Here is a 21,763-nt window from a genome sequence, read left to right on the forward strand (position 1 = left end):
TTGTCCGTTCAGCAACTGCGTCCCACTTAACATGAAAATGACTGCCTACACAGAGATGCATGTAACACTTGTGCATCCTTGTTTGGGTAAACATGGCCCATGCATGGATGTACTCATTGGTATGAGCCGTGTGAACAAGGACTAAACCACATCTGTGTATAAAGTATGAAGGTCAGAATCAAAACTGGTATGAGCAGCAAGAAAGTGTTTTTTTTTTTTTTTTTTTTTTTAAACATAGGAGCAACTCAGCAAGTTGTATGCAGCGGAGAATTTACTAGCAATAACTTACAACTCAATTCAAACATAATATACACATTTTTTTAATTGATATCAGTGGGTTGAATTACATGGTAGCTTATTGTGACCTTACACTGCACTGGTGAAATTTCCCCCACAACACTGAGGGGAACATGCAAGGAAAAAAAAAACAAAAAAAAAAAAAAACACAGCATTTTTGCTTGCACATGATTGAATGATAGAAATCAGCAGAGCTTCCCCTCAAATATAGAGCAACTGCACTTGCAGTGCACTTCTAGTGCACAGTATATTTGCCTTTAGTAAATCAACCTCTTTGGGTCTCTGTCCTCAATAAGAATTTGCTTCAGCTGGACTCTGCAATAGTTTATTCTGTCTAAGGCAGGCATGTCCAACCTGCGGCCCGGGGGCCACATGCGGCCCAGAACCGCAGGCAATGCGGCCCACTGTCCCCTGGCAATTTTTATTTATTTTTTGCTGGGGAGGAAGGAAGTTGGGTCAGGGGCATGGCCACAGCAGCTTCTAACTAACTGTAGGCAGAGGCTGCCTCGGAAGGGATCATCCTCTAGTTGTGTTAAATTAGTGCTGGGGGGGGGTGGCTGTGGCACGGGAAGGGTGCGGCGGCGTTTTATTACTTATATACCTTAACTATAGTATATATTTTATATGCGGCCCTAGAAAATTTCTCTACACTCAATGTGGCCCAGAGAAGCCAAAAGGTTGGACACCTATGGTCTAAAGTAAGATCTATTAGGGCACTGTGGCTGTTGGGTGAGAATTAGAAGTTTGGACTTTCCCATCCAGATATAAGAAGGCAGTGTGTGATTTAAAATAGAACTTTAGGCACATCTTAAAAAAATGCAATCTAAAGCAGCAATGCAATGCTGTCATCATTTCCTCCGGTCAACTGACCACTCTTCCGCACTACCCCAGAAAATTTGTGGTTGCAATTTGCGTCTTCTGTAGTCATTAGAACTACAGCGCGATGTGGTGCTATCTGCTGTCATGTATTTAAGATGGTCAGCAAGGCACTCCATCTTTCTAGTTGATTGGCCATTACTTTCCTAATCTTGTCCGACACACAATGCCTACTAAGAGGAAATGGCACAAAAAAATGATGGGAAATGTAGTAATTTACAGGGTTTTGGGAGCGCAGGTTGAAATGCAGATTGAACCTGTCCATCAGACCCTTTACATTGAAACTGGAGGTGGCAATCCTGCCTGCTTCTCCCATCAACGATCCGCCAGCCCCCTCCCCAAGCCACCTTGAGCAGGAGTGGAGGGTAGTCACAACCAAGAATTCTAAGAAACATAAGTGAAGGCTGCTCGATTTCCCCTACTGTAACTGAGCCTCTGGAAGTGGAGGTTCCTGGTGCCTCAACTGTTCTTTTTTTTCCCCCCGACCATAGCAGCGTTTGGCTGCACTGCCGTTTGTTTTCATTTTTTATGCCTTATTATCCTCACGGATGTTTTCCACTGTTTTGTTGTTTTTATTTTGTTATTTCGTTCCTCTCTTCCCTTTACCCCCCTGCCTACAGTCATGACCTTCTGGAGACCCCCATGAACCGTTTACTGCACAGTATAAGTCTGGACCATGTTCCCCAGCTGAAGGACCCCGGACCAAGAGAAGCACATCTTCGAACTGTGAGTACCATGGGATTCTCAAATCCTCCCAGCACACACCATCAGATCTCCCATGGGGCTTACATTTTTATCCTTAAACTCCAAGGGACTAAACCATCCGGCTAAACGCAGGACACTTTGGCATGAAGCCATCTCCCAAAACTGCGATGTACTAATGGTACAAGAAACGCACTTCTATAGCTCCAATCCCCCCCCCCCACCCTCCCTGTTGCTCCCATCCTGGCTTTCCAAACACCTTTTTCACCAACGCGGAAGTTAAAAAGAAGGGGGTTATGACGGCCATCAGAGATTCTGTCTCTTTCACGCTAATTAAAGAAATCCCAGATCCGGGAGGCCGATACCTCATTCTGGTCTGCCAGCTGAACTCGCATATGTATACTATAGTCAACGCCTATGCCCCTAATACACGCCAGCTACGTTTCTTCAACAAACTTATGCGAGTGGTCCAGAAGGAACAGCAGGGTTCACTTTTGCTTGCCGGAGACTTTAATGTTACTCCAGATTTTGAAATGGACTCTACCTCCTCACCTAGAAGAAGACCCCCAGAACTGAAGTTGCTTATCCTGCAGTATGGCCTTTTTGATGTCTGCAGATGTCTTAATGCGACTGCCCGCGACTATAGTTTTTTTTTCTACTTCTCATGTTAGTTCCAGTAGTTCCGGTGACTTTCAGTCACTTGCTCTCTGCTCTGACCCCCCTGCGCTCACTGGAGCACTGGCCTGTGGAGGGGCAGCCAGGCTCTGAGCAGCTCACTGAAAGGCTATGCCGGGTGCTGGTTCAGGTATGTGGGTGGATCCCAACCATATGTTTGCGATCTTTCCCGTGCCTAAACAGGCTCTGTGATGATGTCAGCCGTCAGCGGGTTGCCAAAATTAACACTTTTTTTGCCTCTAGTTTTACTTTAAAAGTTTTCACTTTATGATGTATTTTGTGGGTGCTGTTTCTGTGCTGAGCCATGTTTGCTAAAATCGTAACAAAATAACGCACATGGAAATAATTAAATCACCAGTGTTATTCTCGATGTATTCCATTTAAAATCCTTTCTTCAAGTCTTACCAATAGTTCATGTTTTGTGGATGTCCACACACAAATCATACCTGAGACAATGATTGCGCATATACAGTATAGGGACATCTGCAGAACATGCACTGTTAGCAGGAGTTGAGAACTGGTTTGGGAGAATTCTTTGCTAGTCACTCAGAGTGAAGGTAAATCGGAAACCTTTTTTCATACATTCTACATGGTCCCTATTCCTTACCTAAAGAGATGGTTTTTCCATGGATAAACTGATTATGTTCTTCAGCATAGATGATCTTGTTGATAAAATGTTTATCGATTAACTTATCATTGACACACAATGCCAGAATACCAAGGCTGTATTGATAATAGCTGGTTAATGGTTTACCATATAGCACTGTTAAGTGGAAACAGAAAGAAACAAATTTACCACTAGTACAGAGTTAACACCATTAGCATTTGACGCTGTCAGGAATTACAGGAAAGTAGGTAGTTTGAGACAAAAATGTCAGTTTTGGATAGAGTAGTGTGGGATTAGAACCTATGCGGCCACAAAGAAGCCCTGATCCTCCTCTTTTGGGGTCCCCCGCCAGCACTCCGGGCTCCTCTCCACTGCTGAGTGCCCTTATAGCAAGCTGTTGCCTTTAGAGAAAGAAGATTCCAGATGGCTGCACACCAAGCTGATATCTAAACGCCTTTATTTGTGTAAAACCATGAAAAACATGAAGAGCACTACATGTACAAGCAGGGGAGGAATGGCTGTATATGTAGTGCTCTTTATGTTTTTTATGGTTTTACATGAATAAAGGCTTCTGGATATCAGCTTGGTGTGCAGCCATCCGGAATGCCTCAGCTGCGACTGGGCGAGCACCCTGAGGAGATCATGCCGCTGCAGCCGGCTCACCCGTGAGCAGCGTGGATCTTTGTAATCGGTTTGCCTTGTGGGCACTTGTGCGGGCTCGATCCACACACAGCGCAGAGAATGCATTAAGGTAAAAACCTACCTTTACAGCCACTTTAACTATCATATCCAGTTATCTACATTTCTACGGTCAGATTTTCCATCCAGACTGATCAGAATAAGTTCAATTATTTTGATAAGTTTTGCTCAAAAACAACCAATGACAAACTATGCATCTTTTCCATAATTCACAGATCTGACCATATTTATGTGATTCTGTGAAGGAAAGTCTTGATCAGGTTGTGACATTTATGGCAACATTAGATGATGAAAAAGGAGACTGGTGACAGGATAGACTACTCTTCAACTATTACGGTCTTCAACTATTACAGGTACCTGGATAATGTACCTCCAGCTAGGCAATCGGTGGCTAATTTACTATATGTATGGCCATACACTGAAAAATTTGCTATGCAGGTGATTATGTCAGTCCTTCCTGCTTGACATCCCAGTGGAAAAATGTCAGCTGAAAAATGGCAGCTGTTGTTAAGTTTTCTGACAGCCGCCTGAAGAAGCTGCCAGAAAAACAGCCTGACAGGAGAGATTCATCCATATGCACTGGTAGCGCAGGTGGAGGAATCTCAATCAGAAATCTTTTGTTAAGCCTGCAGACTGATGGAAAATTATCTAAGAATGTATGATCAGCTTACCAGGTTTGACCACTACCCATTTTAAATTAATTATTGCCTAGATAACAGGATTTACCACAAATAGTTTGGGTTCTTTTCAATCAATGCCAATATGTCCAGTAGGATTTTACAGTACAGCAAAGTTTCTAACCCATGCTACGCAAAACTGAAAAACGTAATTCTATAGCATCGTGTATACATGATAGAAGAGAAGGCTAGAGATGTCTGAGCCTTATTACCTAAACTTTCTTTTTCTTTGAGGAGATGATGTTTCAGACACGTGATTAACTTGATTCTATATGTGATATCACAGGAAGCCTTCTGAGCCATCAAATGAAGAGCGATTAGTCCTGTCTTTGGCTCAACATCCTTGGTATTCAAGCTGCTACAAAGAAAAATATTGTGCTCAGTTCATTTTTAACAGAAAAAAAAAACACAGTTAAGAGACAAGAAAAAAAAAAAAAAAAGTCAGAACAACTACTACATTTTCAATGAAATGGCAAAAACGTATATGTTAACCTACAATTTAGATTTAGCTGCAAAAGCATACAACGGTTGGGATCATGCATCCATAAATCATAAAACATGGTGCACAATAGTTACTCTGTGTTACCTGCTGCAAAGATCCTCAGGCTTCAGTCTTTGAACGTATTCCTTCTCTTTTTCCAGATTGTGCTCTTCAGAAAGACGAAGTCCAATATACACACTGGGATTGGCCTCTTGATCATGTGTTATCGTCAAAAGTTTTTGATTTAATTCTGTAACCAAATGTTTTTGGTTTTCTGGTATTTCTTTATAGAAAAAAAAAAAAAGTCAGTTCAAGAATCATTGCAAATTAGTAAAACCTCATTCACAAAGTACATCTGTACAAGTTAATTGAAATGGTACAGCAGCCTAAAGAGACCCGAAAAAGTGATAATGATTGCTTATTGGGGTTCTAAAGTCTAACAGTTTTTTTACCGTAATGCAATCCCTGCATTAAGGTAAAACAACTCCCCACTAACTGTTCCCTCTATGCCACACGCTCCCGAGTCCTGTCAGCGATCGAGCGTTGTCTCGGCTTTACTTCTTGGTCTCACAGAAAACACAGGTGTGACGCACACAGCCCCGCTTGGGAGCGTGGCCATTTGGGTTCCCCCAAAGCACACACAAGAATAAGTAGGAGGTCAGCTCCAGCTGGGGACTACAGAAGATGAGGCCATTGCAGGCTTTAATATCATTTTGAATCCCATCCCGGACCACCTTACATTCACCCAGTAAGCTGTGAAGACACCCCCTCCTCCTGTGACAGTTGCACCTTGACTAAGTATGGTATCATGAGAAAAGACTACATGCTCCTTCATACCTGAAAGCACTGGGTTTTTGTGGTGGATGTTATGGAAGAAGCAGTAGGGTAGCTGAAGGTGAAAGTGAGTGTTACTGTATGTGTTTATGACATTTTATTTAGCTAAAGCGCTATGTATCATAACCAGTTACCTTATATTTTTAAATAAAGTATTTGTTTTCACTTATTACATCCTCTGTTGCATATCAGCACTGCGGTTATCCTGTAGACTCTAAGCAGCCACTTCCTGTCTACATGGTTGCACTCCAGCAACGGCTGAATGGCATTTTTCAGGATGAGCTTCCTGATGGTGACAACATTAGACCATGCCTGTGCAATGAGTGTCAGAACATATAAGATTTTGATTCACGTGTACTTTAAAGCAGCTTAAAAGTAGAACACAAGCAGCTGAGATGGTGGTTAAAACAGGTCAGAAAACTTCAAATGGAATTCAGAAACCTCTAAAATACATCTAAATTCCACCTGAAAGCAAACTCAACATTTCAGTACTATGTAATTGTTTTATTGGCAGTGTAACCCTTTAAATAGGTCCCAATTTTGGGCAACTACACAGGTGGGTCCCGATTTTGGGCAACTTCACGGGTGGACTTGGAGTATTAACTTTTGTGGTTTAACCACTTGCTACCTGCCCTCCATCAAATGACGGCGGAGCAGTGTAGCTATTGTTCTGGGACGCCGTCATATGACGGCGCACCAGAACAGCCGCTCCCCGGGGGTGCGCGGAGCGGCGATCGTGACCGCTCCGTGTTGCTAGGACACGGCGCGACCCCGATCTCAGTAAAGAGTCAATGACATGACTCTTTACCCATGTGATCGGCTGTGTCCAATCACAGCCGGTCACATGTAAATGAGGAAGTGCCGTTATTCAGTTCTCCTCACCTCATACTGTCAGTGTGTGAGGCGAGGAGAGCAGATCAGCAGCTCCTCCTCAGAGGGGAGACAAGTAAAAGTAAACAGGGCACTGATTATCAGTGCCCTGATTACACAAAATGTAAATAAACTGCCAATTACTGCCCACCATCAGTGCCCACAATGCCCTCCATCAGTGCCCACAATCAGTGTCCACAATCACTGCCTATAGTGCTGCCAGTCAGTGCCTGCTCATCTAGGCACTGATGGGTACTGACTGGCAGCACTATGGGCACTGATTGTGGGCACTGATGGTGCTGCCCATCAGTGTCCTTCAGTGCCGCCCATCAGTGCTCATCAGTGCCACCCGTCAGTGTCCATCAGTGCCACCCGTCCGTGCTCATCAGTGCCGCCCATCAGTGCCACCTCTCAGTGCCCATCAGTGCCACCTCTCAGTGCCCATCAGTGCCACCTCTCAGTGCTCATCGGTGCCACCTATCAGTGCTCATCAGTGCTGCCTATCAGTGCCCATCAGTGCCACCTCTCAGTGCTCATCGGTGCCACCTATCAGTGCTCATCAGTGCTGCCTATCAGTGCCACCTATCAGTGCCCATCAGTGTGGCATATTAGTACCTCCTCATCAGTGCCCATAAGTGCCACCTCATCAGTGCCCATAAGTGCCACCTCATCAGTGCCAATATGGGTACAGTGTAGCATGACCGCGCAATTTTCATTTAAAGTGTGACAGCACTGAAAGCTGAAAATTGGCCTGGGCAGGAAGGGGGTGAAAGTGCACTGTAGGCAAGTGGTTAAGGTATGGGCAGCACAATCATAGTACATCCAATTGTATGTAAATAATTGCCCTGTATGTGACAGTCTACCTGAACCTGTATTCAACATTTATACATGTAAACGAAGTCCTTGAAAAGGAGAAGTTGTCTGGTCTTGTTTACTAAGTACAGCCATAGTTATCCCTTTGGGTTATGAATAAGATGGGAACCTTTATTGTTTAGAAGGAATCAGCTGTTAGGAGAAGCAGTCAGCTGAGAGTGGAAGCAGTGATGGAGGCTGGTGATGGAGGTTCTGGTAGTGAGGGGCAGCTTAATACTTTATACACCTCACTAAGTGGCAGAAATAGACCATGTCACTAGCTGAGTAGAGACTCCGTCCTTCTGGATGGGAGTGTGGGGCTCTGAAGTGTAATGTGGCCTCCATCTTCTTGTCTACCCACACTAAACTTAAAGTGGTTGTTAACCCTCACATATACCCAGTGGAGTGAATAGCCTCAGATGATGAGGCAAATCCTCCTACATAAGTTTTACTTGTTTATTTGCAGTCTTTTCTTGTCTATGAAGCAATGCCCCCTAGAGGGCTGCTGGATATTACACTTTAGGGATTCAACTGTTTCAGAAACGTAACACTTTAAGTTCTCGGCCCAGTCAAAGATCAGTCCAGGGGATGTTGTTTTTGTGGTTTTATTGAAATTGGGATGGGAGAAGGAATGAATGAGTGGTATACTCCAACTATTAACTATTCACAATGCTGAGGACTTCTAATCTGAGAATGCAGCTAGGCAAGGCCGCAATTTCATCCTGCCACTTTAATGAAGATGAGGCAAGTGTTCCTAAAGTATTCTTCTTCAGGGTACTCACCTATTACCCCCTTTCTCTCTGGGCTAGCTGACAACCGTCCACTGACTGCACTACCCGGAGTGGTCCCCTTCCTGGGCAGACCCCTGGGCAAGATCCTCTGTAAATCACTGTTTTTCCAGAGTCTCGCAGTTCCCCAACTCCTTAGTCAGCTTGCTTGGACCTCTGGGTTCAGCCTCACACCACCGGTACACCAGGCCGACTGCCTGTGACCACCATCAACTGCTGCAGAAGAGGAGGCAGCCACCACCCTCCTTCTGGGACTCTGCTTCCCGCCAAAGACGTCTACCTCATGTGCCCGTTGCTTTTTATACCCTGTCCCATAATGCACCACTCTCGTGCCAACCCCTGGGACAGTACCAAAAGCCTGTGTGTCATTGGGGTCAGGACTAGGAGGTGCTACATCTACAACCCTGCAAAAGTGCAGATTTGTAATAAAATCACCTGTGACCCCATGCATCTGTGAGGAATTCAGAGGAGGGGGTGGAGAACTGTAGTTATAGCTCTTATACACTCAGAGCTGATTGGAGGAAAGGGATATACATCCCCCCTCCACATTGGAAGAGGATCATGCAGAGCTGTATTCTGAATAGACAAGCAGTATGCTTAGAGCTTTGGAGAGAGAAGTAAACAATGCAGATATATGTGCTTAGTTCAATTTTCATAACTGGGGTTTACAACCACTTTAAGTCAATAGTGTACTGTAATTGCTTGTAGAATGCCCCACTGGCCACTAGGTGATAACCTGCTAACAAGTTCACTGAAATAATATCATTTTACTCACCAAACACTTTTGCTTGAACAATAAAAACTTGCACAGAGATCACCAGGACCAGCCAACTGAGAGCCATTATCTGCAAAAAAAAGGCTACGTCAATAAATCAAACAAAATTCTTGAAAACAGAGATGTTTTCTACATTTATTAATGCGACCTTATCATCACTTGTGCTTCTTTTAGCAGGTATGCTTTTGAATACATCTGCTGCTTTGATGCTCCCCTGCGGCTGCAAGTTTTCTAAACTTTTGGGTGTGTGAAATATCTGCTCCTGCACTGCATGCTGAGGTTCCTTCTGATGACTCATATACATCACTAAAAGACATGCAGTTTGGGAAAGTCTTTCTGCCCATGAAACTAGCAGAATACTTGCAGTGGCAGGGGAACAACCAAATGGCAGCGTTTTTTCAAGGCACAGACTGCTGGAAATGAAGGTACAGTATCTCACACAGGGTTCATACACATTTTAACCAATAAAATTCCATGACTTTTCCATGACTTTTCCATGACTTCACGTAAATATTCATGACCTAAAGTTTCATGAAATGTCTATGTATACATGTTAAATAAGAAGAAAATCCATGTCACACCCAGCATATTTTTACTAAAATAAATGACAATCTTTGTAGTGTACAATACCTCTGCAGTTAGGGTTTCGTTTCTGGATACAGCGCGACTAAAAATGGTCCCTTGTTTTACAGTGGATGAGATGGAAGCACCACTGCCGCAGCTGGGAGCGGGTGTCACTTCGAGCGCACGGGTGAAAAAGCTGAGAACTCTGATGTAGGGGGGGACTCTGGTGACCAAAGACCACTTTCCACAGAGTGAATGCACTAAGGAAGGGAGGGGGGGGGGTCCTGATACAAGGAGGAACCTTTATAACAGTGCCCTCTTAAATCAGTGACCCCCCCCCCCTCAGACTGGCCAGGCAGCACTGTCACTGACCTCCTCTTAGGTGCACCATGCTCTGGTTTTATCCTGTAGTCTCCTCTCCCCAGTCCACACATGTCTGACTTCTCCTGTGATCCCCATCCCGACAGCACTCCCACTTTTGACTCCTCTCCAGACCCCCTCAGAGACTGCAGACATGATAAAAGACAAGAGATGGTCAGAGATTACGGACATGATAGAAGAGATGGTTAGAGGCTGTGGACATGGTACAGGAGGTGGTCAAAGGCTGCGGACATGGTACAGGAGGTAGTTAGAGGCTGTGGACATGGTACATGAGGTGGTTAGAGGCTTGCAGGGGGGTTGGAAGGCGCAGGGGAGCGGAGAGCACTGGGGGGGGCAAGCAGGGAAAACCAGGGGGGATGTAGAGCACAGGGGGAGGGGGGGAACTGGAGAGCACTGTCTGGGGGGGGGACAGGAAATCACTGAGGGGGAGCCAGGGGGGGGGGGAGATCACTGGGGGAGCCAGACTAAGAGCACGGAGGGGGCTAAAAGAGCACTTAGGGGGGCCAGCAAAGGAAGTTGTATAGGAGGGGGATGGGGCAGCTGCATATAGAGGAATTTAACGTTCCATATTCCTAGTGCAGCTTCTGAGAGGAGGAGAAACAACATTCAGTGACATGAGGAATATGAAAGTTCAATTCCTCTCTATGCAGCTGTCCCATCCCATCCCCCTCCTATCCAGCACACGAGACTCCTCACTGACATTCCACAATAGACTCCTCACTGACATTCCTCACTGACATTCCACAATAGACTCCTCACTGACATTCCACAATAGACTCCTCACTGAAATTCCACAATAGACTCCTCACTGACATTCCTCACTGACATTCCACACTGACATTCCTGACATTCCTGACATTCCTCACTGACATTCCTCACTGACATTCCTGACATTCCTCACTGACATTCCACACTGACATTCCTGACATTCCTCACTGACATTCCTGACATTCCTCACTGACATTCCTCACTGACATTCCTGACATTCCTCACTGACATTCCTGACATTCCTCACTGACATTCCTGACATTCCTCACTGACATTCCACACTGACATTCCTGACATTCCTCACTGACATTCCTGACATTCCTCACTGACATTCCTCACTGATATTCCTGACATTCCTCACTGACATTCCTCACTGACATTCCTGACATTCCTCACTGACATTCCTCACTGATATTCCTGACATTCCTCACTGACATTCCTCACTGACATTCCTGACATTCCTCACTGACATTCCTGACATTCCTCACTGACATTCCTGACATTCCTCACTGACATTCCTCACTGACATTCCACAATAGACTCCTCACTGACATTCCTTCTGCCGCTGCCTTCTTCACACAGATGCGGGCGGCCCGATGGACACCGGCCTGACACCCCCCAGTGCACGCGCCCCCCCCCCTCGCTGGTACGTCCCTGAGAGCGGGACAGTATAGCCACGATTTCTTAGTTTCAGTTTCAGCGGATCAATCTGCCGCAGAGTTCCGAGCCTGTCACGGTCTATTCATATTGAAGAGACCAGTGATCAGGCTTCAGCTGTGCGCTGCGGCAGATTAATCCGCCTAAACCCGAAACACAGAAAATAGTCCCACTTACTGTCCCCGCTCCCACAGAATACAGGGGGCCACGAGACAAAAATAAATAGTTGCACAACACAATTCCATGACTTTTCCAAAACTTAGTAAGTTATCCCATTTTCCAGGACTTTTCCAGTCCTGGAAAGTGTCATGTCAAAATCCCATGATTTTTCCAGGATTTTCATGACCGTACGAACCCTGCTCACAAAAGTGAGTACACTCCTCACATTTTTATACATTTTTTATTACATCTTTTCATGTGACAACACTGAAGAAATGACACTTTGCTACAATGTTCTTTGCCATGAGGTGCCATGTTGAACTTCCAGTGACCAGTATGAGAGTGAGAGCAATAACACCAAAATTTAACACACCTGCTCCCCATTCACACCTGAGACCTTGTAACACTAAGGAGTCACATGACACCGGGGAGGGAAAATTGCCCAATTTGGACATTTTCACTTAGGGGTGTACTCACTTTTGTTGCCAGCAGTTTAGACATTTAGCCTGGGTTCACATCAGTACGATGACAGACATTGCATGTGATTCGGAGCGCACTGCTCTGAAAATCACATGCGATGTCTGTGCGAAGCAAATTCAGCCATACAGATTGTATGGCTGAAATTGCATCGGATTTGGACACAACACGCACAAGACCCTTTTTTGGGTCCGCAGCAGAATCGGATCGTATGGTGGTTCACACCAATGCTATCCGATTCATGTCTGAACTGACAGTTCGCACTGTGATATGCGAACTGATCTGGGGGTGTCGTTAACTCTGTATTGACACCCCCAGCGATTCGCATATAGTAGTGTGACCTGCCTGCGATTGGAATGCGATGGATGCAGTGGATTCGCACGGTTCCCACATCGAATTTATGTGAATTGCCAGGTGAGGAGTACAAAGACAAGTGTGCCTTGCCTACAGTTTAGCATGGTGGTGAGAGTGTCATAGTCTGGCGCTGCATGAGTGCTGCCGGCACTGGGGAGTTACAGTTCATTGAAGGAACCATGAATGCCAACATGTACTGTGACATACTGAAGCAGAGCATTCGGAGACTGGGCCGCAGGTCAGTATTCAAACAAGATTCATCCCCTCCCTTCGGAGACTGGGCCGCAGGTCAGTATTCCAACAAGATAACGACCCCAAACACACACCTCCAACATGACCACTGCCTTGCTAAAGAAGGGTAAAGATGATGGACTGGCCAGGCATGTCTTAAGACCTAGACCCTATTGAGCATCTGTGGGGCCTCCTCAAATGGAAGGTGGAGGAGCACAAGGATGCTGTGTGTAATGGCTGTGTGTTTGGTTATTTTGAGGGGACAGCAAATTTACACGGTTATACAAGCTGTACACTCACTACTTTACATTGTAGCAAAGTGTCATTTCTTCAGTGTTGTCACATGAAAATATATAATAAAACATTTACAAAAATGTGAGGGGTGTACTCACTTTTGTGAGATACTGTATCTTTACACAAATGTTTATCTTTTCATTTCTATATTAAACAGAATAGGTTGTTTTACAAGGTGATCATTTACAATCATTTTAAACTTTTTCTCCCAGAATAAGAGTGAGAATAAAGCTCATACACAGTCCAGTGTCGGACAGCCTGAATAAAATGTATTCTTATCACTGAATCTCTCTTTTATTAGAATTAAGCCTAATATTTTTAGACAGGGTTGCTCAACTCTGATGCAAGCCCAAGATGTGTGTCCATGACAGCTTTTGCTCACATAAAATGGTTGATTACAATGGTTACCATTCCAACAAGAAGCAAAGCAGCCGCAACTGGACAGGGTGTCTGCAGGGCACAGGAAAAGGGTGAGTATTGGGGAAAAAAATAAATTGGAATCTTTCAACAACAAAAAAATATTTCCTGACGCCAACATGGCATACATTTGATATAGCTCTACCCCTATATCCACCCACAAGAGTTGTTTAAATCTATAAAAATTTGACTGAGAGCAACCTCCCCATTCTCCTTTTTGTCCTCAAAATCTACACCCGCAAGACCGTGATGTTGCGATAAGTCCCTATCTGCCGACTGTGTCAGAGTCTGTCTGGGTTCAGCCTCTCCCAGGCGCAGTCCCACATCTTAGGTTGATAAATGCACCAACAAGGTGGGGAGCCCCTTCTGGTGGTCTTTTGGGGCTGAGGAGCTCTCTAATTGGAGAAGTCATAACCTCATGTGGTGCACCTGAGCTGGTGTTTGGTTGCTGCAGTCCATGATGCATGTGTCTCTCTGCACACCTGAGCTGAATTCAAGTGCTGGAGTTAGTCTTGCATTTTCTTTTCTCCTACAGGTATGTGCTATCCCTTTTTGTTTTCCTCCTTTGCCTCTAGCTTCATAAGAGCCCATTCACACTGAACCGACTTGGACCGCGACTTGTCAGCCTGACAAGTCGCGGTCCGTCGCGTTCCCATTGTTCGGTATAGGAACCGTTCTAATAGGAGCGACACAAGTCGCTCCACTTAGAAAAAGGGTCCTGTACTACTTCGGGGCGACCTGGAGCGACTTGCATAGACATTCATTTTATGAAGTCCGTGCAAGTCGCGCCGAAGTCGCGGTGCACGCGACTTCACAAGTCGCCCCCGAAAGTCGTGCCGTGTGAAGCGGCACTTAGGCTTAAAACTTGATTGCAGATCTTTTTCTGCTTGTTGTTCTGTGCTGCCTACACACCACAAGATTAGTTCTGTACTTGTAATTTTGCCACTTACTGTAGGTTCAACCAATGGCCCCATGCACTATTATTGTGAAATGTGTTTTATGGTCACAAAACAAAAAGACACAAGTTCACTGTTGAGATTTCAGTTCATAACTCTTAACTCATACTGCACGTATTTTTTATTAGATGGGGTCAGAATTTCCTTTCATATCTGGATTGAAAAGATCACATCACACACTGTACAATTTTCACATGATAATAATCTCACAATGGGCTGGTACCAGAAATTCGTTTTTCTTTTGTCTGCAGTTTTTTCCTTCATCTGAGGCTTTTCCTGTGACCAGGGTGTGTGCACGATCTGGTCCAAGTTTTGTGGCTGTTTCCAGTCTCAGGGCCGTTGATGGCATCCATGCATGCACTGTGCAGAGGGCATGTGGTGACTATCTTTGCTATGGCATTGCCAGGCTGTGCTGACATCCTTGCTCCAAAAGGAAATTTCTAACACATAACCAAGACCTCCATGTTCCCAGGTAGGGACCATCAGTCTGGTAAGTAAGAAGAGGAAAAAAAAAAAAAGGAGTGCCTTTTCATGAGCATGGCCTTTGCCTTCTGATGCAACTTGGCCTGCTCTCACTCTTGCTTAAGGTCAAGCTAAAAGAGCCTTGCCATGTCATGACAAGTCCAGTGTGGACAGCGGCTCATCTATCCCAGCAGCTCTCACCCAGGAGGTGCAGAAAGTTACCTGTGAGTGTCCCCATTCCTCCCCCCCCTTTGTGCTAATAGCAAAAAAAGGGTAAGAAGTGCTGGGCCTGCGGTGCAGAGCTGTTACCAGACTAACATGTCTGTGGATATTGCCCCCAAGGCCTCTCTAAGGACAAGGAATGCTGTAAGCCAGCAAGTCACGGCCAATCATGGGCAAGTAGTTGGTGAGTAAAGAACAAACCAACAGGATCTACCTTTGTGGGACCACTCTATTGGATCAGGTCGTATATACTACACCTAGTGGTCACTGAGGGTAAAACAGCACTATCACCTCTGAGGAATATATCACTCCAGGATTTTATTTGTTTATATATTTTCACCACTTCACCACCAGGGATTTGCATCCATATGTCTAAATCAGCATTTCACTGTATCACTTTATTGGAATAAACCCACTATAACACTTGTTCACTTGTGGCACAATTATTATTTGCAGATAAAATTCACCATACATTGACAGATTACATTGGTTGTTTACCGACACGGAATTGTGTGGTTTTTAACCCTTCGAGAATTTAATTAATATTTATATTTTAGATTAATTGGTATCACCCCCTTTTTAAAGGGGTTTTTCTGCACATTATTGCACTTTAATCAGCACCTTATTAATTTTTAGGTAGCGCCGTCTCAACCCCTTTGCACACTCACTCTAAGTAGTTGGTGAGTCTCTGAGTTCTCCAGCCATTTATGCCAGCAGACTCCGGGCACAACGTCAAGGACACAGCCCTGAATATGAGTTCAGGGCATCAGAATTAGCTCTTCTAATAAATGAGGCCCTGAGCCCATTACAGCTAACTTTGTTCCTGGCTCTGAGGGCACCTTTATCTAAGCCATTCACCCTTGCCTTACACCTGGCTTTATCAGAGGTAGAAGAGGGTCGGTAGTCCTCCTTGAAGGGGCTAAGCAGGTTTTGAGTGTCTAGGGTCCAGTCATTTATTAGGGCAGTTAGGGAGGCCCGGAATGGGATGACTCAGATGACTGCCTTCAAAGACAAAACATACTTCATGTTTTCAAGACATGTCCTTCCATACTCCAACCAATGGAAAGGTGAAGAGGCTGATTCAAGAGGAATGGTAGTAGTGATGTGAAGTTTTTCATAAGTAAGCAGCAGCAAAATTGTACCCTACTCAGGAGGGAAGTGTGGATTCTCTGGTCAAAAGAATGGCACTGCATCGAGCTAACGCATTTAACATGCCTTGCAGTAACACACACTTTACTGCACTACACCCTATTGTAAAGGTATGGACTCTACCACTTTTATTCTTCCCAGGGAAGATTCACTTTCCATTGGTTTTATACACGAACAGTGAATTGACAGATTTCTGGGAGATTCATGTAGAGTTTCAGGGTTTCAGGGGGTGATTGTAAGCCAGTGATCGCAGTACTTTCAGGCAAGCGCAATACAGTTGGGACCCAGAGTGGAGGTCTGCATCACCCATGAATCACTGAAAGAGCAGATTTATAGTGCTCTTGGTGAGCTTAAAGTGGTTGTAAACTCAAATGCCCAAAACAAATTTATCTTCCATGCTTTTGCTATTTTAACAGTGCAGTGTGTGTGTGTTTTTGTAATCATAAATACCCTTTTCCTGTGTTCTGATTGATGATCAGTGTCCTCCCTCCGCTCTTTATCCCAATCTAAGGGAGCCAAGAGGGAGGCCAAAACAAGAAAAGAATATTCAGCGCTGAACCCAAATTTTGAACAAAGATCAGAAGCCAAGCACCAAAAGGTAATCCTTAAATCCTTTCAAAATAATCAAAAAATTCACAGTGCAGCGCAATCTGAACGATTTCAATGTAATAGAATTCCATACAACCCTATAAAAGGTAATTCAAAAGTGCAATGCAGTCCAAATATCTATAAGGAATATATAGAAAAAATACCATATAACAAAATGCAAACTGGTAAGCAGTCTCTTAATAGCATTCAGAAGCCCAGGTGCTGGTAGTTGTAGCATGCAATGACACACATGAAGTGCTTAATCCCACCACCACAGCTCTCTCTGCCTCTCACCTCCAGAATGCGACCCTACAGGGTCAGTAAGCATTGATAATACACTTGTACTGGATCCTCCTCCTTTTATCCTTGGTTCCAACACGGACTTCAACCGCACCAAGATGGATATTATAAGAATAAAGGACAGGATCTAAGTGCTCTCTGTTATATACGGGCATTAATTTAAAACAAATCATTGCACTTACATTGTAAAGCAGAGTTTGTACGTGTAAAATTACATGAAGCACAGCGGTGATGGTGAGGTTGGCGTCTCTCTGCCCTCTCTCTCCTACTTCCGGGATAGCTACGGGTCATGTGACTTCCCCCGTACGCGTTACGTCCTGTGGGCGGACTTCATCAGCGGGAGAGGAGAACTTCCGCTGGAGCCGCCTAGGTGGCCTGAGCAGAAGTGGGAGCTGGGTACCTGCCAAAACTAGGTACCCACTCCCCACCCCCAAAAAAATGACATGCCAAATGTTGCATGTAAAAGGGGGGGGTGGGAGGAGTCCTTAAAGCAGAACTTCCACTTTTGGGTGGAACTCCGCTTTAAGTTCCTTAGAGCGGCACACTTCCTAGGAAAGTTAAACAGGAGCAATCGATGGTTAGTCTTGCCTTCCTCCTCATAGGAGGCCGAGGCTCTGGTGATTTATTTCTGCTAGTTTGGTCCACTCCACATTCCAGCACTCAAGATCTTTTTGCCAGAATGGAAAATTTCAAGAGCGAATGGAAGGGTGTGCAAGGGCATCTTTTTAAAGGACGCACAGCCGAGGTCCTTTTCAATCCCTTCATCTCCTACAGGAGTCTGGTTGACGTCAACCCCCCTCCACCAGGATAGTGCGCACAGATGGTAAAGCCCCTTTTTTGGGACCCGTGGGCACCATCTACAATAAAACTCTTTTTTTTGGGTGCTTAGGACATCACCCTTCAGAACATTTTTTCATCCTGACCAGACTAGCACATTCCACTCAGTAGGTGGATGTCCGCTCTGATTACATCAATATTATACGACTGCAATGGGGAATGATTCGAAGTCTTCCCTAAGTGAGATTTACAGGCTTTTATTCTCCTCTGTGTCTTGTACAAAGAAGACCGTTGTTTAATTTTAAAGAAAGGGGGTCTTGGTGTGAGATGGACATTTTCAGTTTGTGTGTCTTCATTTCAGGGCTCTCCCCCTCACCAATGACCTTTATGGAGGTTCTAATCTCTGTGTAACCCCTCTGAGGAAATGGGGGTGATTCAAATCCATCATTACTTGGCTGGTTGTCTACTCCTGATATAGAGTCCAGATGACCTACTAGTTCAAAAGGGGATTCTTCTGGCCAGCCTGAGAAATTTTGGTTGGATAGGAGGTGTCAAGGCAGTTGGAGCAGACCTGACCAGTCAGCAATATGGCCCAGTTCAATGCTCACGCGAGCACTTTTCTCCTCCTTCTTTAAATGGGACAAGCAGTTATCAGTTTCCTAATGCAGGGGTCACCTGTAGACATCATTTCTTGCATCCTTATGCAACCTTGGGCACACTGGATTCTCTGGATGTTCCAAAGAATTTCCTTTTTTCAATGCAGAAGGCAGCACTTGAGCCAATTCAACGTGTCTCTCCCCAGGTGTGCAGAAGCCTCTGGTGAGGGGTATAGCAAGGGACCCTCACTTTATCCCGTCCAGTAGGTTCAATATCCGGTACCATTTTCACCACTGATGTCAGTACTTGGCTCCCAATAAATGGTTCTCGGAAGATCTTTCCCATATCACTCAAGTATGGGGCCACCCTCAGCTGAGTCTGTTTGCATAACCATTCATTCACAAGGTGCCTCTCTTTCTACCCTCACCTGTTGGTGGAGGAAGTGGATGCCCTCACTTACCCAAAGAAATAGTCACCTAGCAGATACCTTTCTTCTACTGCCTTTAGTCATGAAGTTCCATGGGAGACTGTTGTCTGAGGGTCTCACTGTGATGCTGATTGGTCCGCAGGCCTTGTGTTTACCCATGGACCTAGTCAGGACCAAGCACTTCAGCTACCAGTGTTTCCACAAAATCTGTTATACAATGGACTGTAAATTGAGGGGGAAGGATTGAAGGACTTGGGCTGTCCTCTGGAAGTGGGTCAATCCTGACAAGGCTCCAGAAAGGACATCAACAAATGCTAATTTACTCTAAAGTCTGGAACAGGTTTTCAGCCTAAGCAGAATTCTGATCCTCAAAAGGTTGCCATCATTGTTATCATTTCCTCACATGGATCTGGATTTGGATTACCTAGTTCTGTAAGGGCTCAAATGTCAGCCATGTCAGCTTTCACCAGGGAAAATGGGCATGTAAGCTGCCAGGGGAATGCTTCACTAGGTCAGTCCTGAGACTTTGCTCTGAGGAGGAATAACGTTCCCCAGTAGGTTTTTATTCTGGTCCTGGATTGCCTTGCCAGGACTTTCTTTGCATCTTTAGAAAGCAGTCTTCAGTGGGACATCACTCAAGAGGCAGTGTAACTCAACTGCAGGCGATAACTTCAAGGGGCAGAGTATCGGCTCTGCAAGCATTTGGAGCTACAGAGTCCTACTTCTTACTCCTTGCGGACAAGTTGCGGCCTATGCCCTTTGAGCTCCTTTGTTCCCAAGGTGGCTTCTGTTTTCATTTCATAAACAAAGTGGAAGTTCCAACCTTTACGGCAGAGACAGTACCTAACCTACACTGGATGCACCAAGTGTCTAAAATGCCTATGTTCAAGCAGCTTCCTAGGTAGAATACTCTGGAAGGTGGTTTGCGTCTCCATTAAGAAAATTTAAAGGAGGAACCCACAGGAAAACCTTGTCATCTTGGAGAGTCAAGGTAATCCAGAAAAAACTTAGAGTGCGGCAAGGCAAAGCCTCCAGAAGTGATACAGGCTCATTCAGCTAGGTCCATTTTTACATCTTTAAATCAGACATTTGCCTATGGAGGCATCTGCAAAGCGGGGGGGATGGGTCCATGGGATGCAACAGAGACTACAATTAAAAGTATTACAGTCTTTGTTTATGCTTCCTTCTATTGTTTTGTTTAAAAAAATAAGATATCACATTAAAAAAAATAAAATACAATATTTCTCTTTTAATGTAGAATCATACTTACCTGGGTGGATGCAGCATCTGTCCCCCACTGGCTCTAACACTTAGAACCGAGCTCAGGGCTCCCTGAGCAGAGAGCTGGTGACTGTCAGTCACTGCTGTCTGCTCTGCCCCCTCGCTCCTCCAACCTCGCTCACTGGAGCGCTGGGCTGTGGAGGGGCGGGAGCAGCCGACTCAGGCTCTCGAGTGCTGGTCCAGGCATGTGGGCAGATCCTGACCATACGGCCGCAAACTTTTCTGAGCCTGGACCAGCTCTGTCACATCAGCTGACAGTGGACTGAAGCCTTTGATCCACAGGAGAAGCTTTGGCTCTACTTCTCTTTTTAAGCCCCGTTCACATACGGGCGACGCTACTTCGCACCACGATCTCCGAGGTCGCGGTGCGAGCAGCGCGCCGCGACCTCGAAGCGGCCGCCACGGACTTCATAACATTGAAGTCTATGGCGGTCGCCTCCTGGTCGCCCCAAAGAAGCTCCGGACCCTTTTTCTAAGTCGGAGCGACTTGTGTTGCTCCTATTAGAACGGGTCTGCAGCTTCCCTATGGGAGGCGACCTGCGGCGACCTGTGAGGCGACCAGGTCGCCTCACAGGTCGCCCTAGTGTGAACCGGGACTAAATATCAGTATTTCACCAAACATGTGTCCATGTACAACAATAACAAATTATGGAACTTTAATGAACATTTGAGTATGATTAGCAAAAAGAAAAACAAATTCCCCACTGATTGAGACTATAATAAACGTACATATGAAGTATAATATGAAGTATAAGGGGTGAGTATGAAAAGTTGTATAAAAATAAAAATGTTATTAATAATATTGGTAAAAACATGTATTTGAGAATGATGGACCATGTATAACATTATAGCACACTTAGCAAAATATTTCCCTGCTGAGGGCTTTATAAAATTGGGCACATGAGCTGTCTGTTAACAGGGAATATACTGTAGTGATCCCGTGGGATATCCACCATCTAAAGGAGGGTGTGTCATCCATTCCCTGTGGAAACAGAAGACAATGAAAAAAGACGCAGTAAAAGGAAGATGGGGGGGGGGGGGCTAAGACTGAGAAAGTGTGAGAGAGGATTAAAGCGGAGTTCCAGCCACATTTTCAACTTCACATCATGCATACCTATATCCCTTTCTAAACTCAATTTGGCTATTTTTTTTTATGTTCCCTTACTTTTTTTTAATGAAAAATAACTTCCATTCCTCCCACTTCCTCCTTATGCAGCCGGGGCTGCCGACGTCATTTCCTGCTTTGCATTGACTCCTGGGAGATGAGTGTCATCAATCCCAGGAGTCAATGTGCCTGCACCGGTGTCCCTCGTCACTTCCGGTGCAGGCGCGTCATTCTCTGCCGATGGATGGAGAACAGCTTCTGGGCATGCATCCCACAGCTGGACCCGGAACCAGCTGTGGGATGACGCGCCTGCCCCGGAAGTGACGAGGGTATAGCATTCTGGGACTCGCAAAATCCAGGAAGAGGGACACTGCGGCTTCAGCTGCCCACACCGCAGATGGCCGCGCTGGACAAGAACTTCACAAGGTAAGTAATTCAAGCTGCATGTACACTAAACAGGGGAC

At 45.2% G+C, this 21,763-nt stretch overlaps 1 protein-coding gene across 2 annotated transcripts in view; it reads right to left on the minus strand.

Annotated features, from left to right (window-relative positions):
* Positions 1-21,763, minus strand: part of TCN2 (transcobalamin 2) — a 54,662-nt gene that overhangs the window by 22,617 nt on the left and 10,282 nt on the right. Inside the window, exons 2-5 of one of the 2 annotated variants that reach the window (XM_082273405.1) lie at positions 9,134-9,203; positions 5,120-5,297; positions 4,746-4,888; positions 3,158-3,313 (exon numbers count right to left, since the gene is read on the minus strand). In XM_082273405.1, coding sequence (XP_082129531.1) covers positions 3,158-3,313; positions 4,746-4,888; positions 5,120-5,297; positions 9,134-9,200 — 544 coding nt within the window. In that variant the 5' untranslated portion in view covers positions 9,201-9,203. Of the gene's footprint in view, positions 1-3,157; positions 3,314-4,745; positions 4,892-5,119; positions 5,298-9,133; positions 9,204-21,763 lie in introns of both variants that reach the window. The other variant, XM_082273404.1, reaches the window with a different exon arrangement.

This window comes from Pelophylax lessonae (assembly GCF_965119305.1).
Source record: "Pelophylax lessonae genome assembly, chromosome: 1".
NCBI classification, from domain to species: Eukaryota; Metazoa; Chordata; class Amphibia; order Anura; family Ranidae; genus Pelophylax; species Pelophylax lessonae.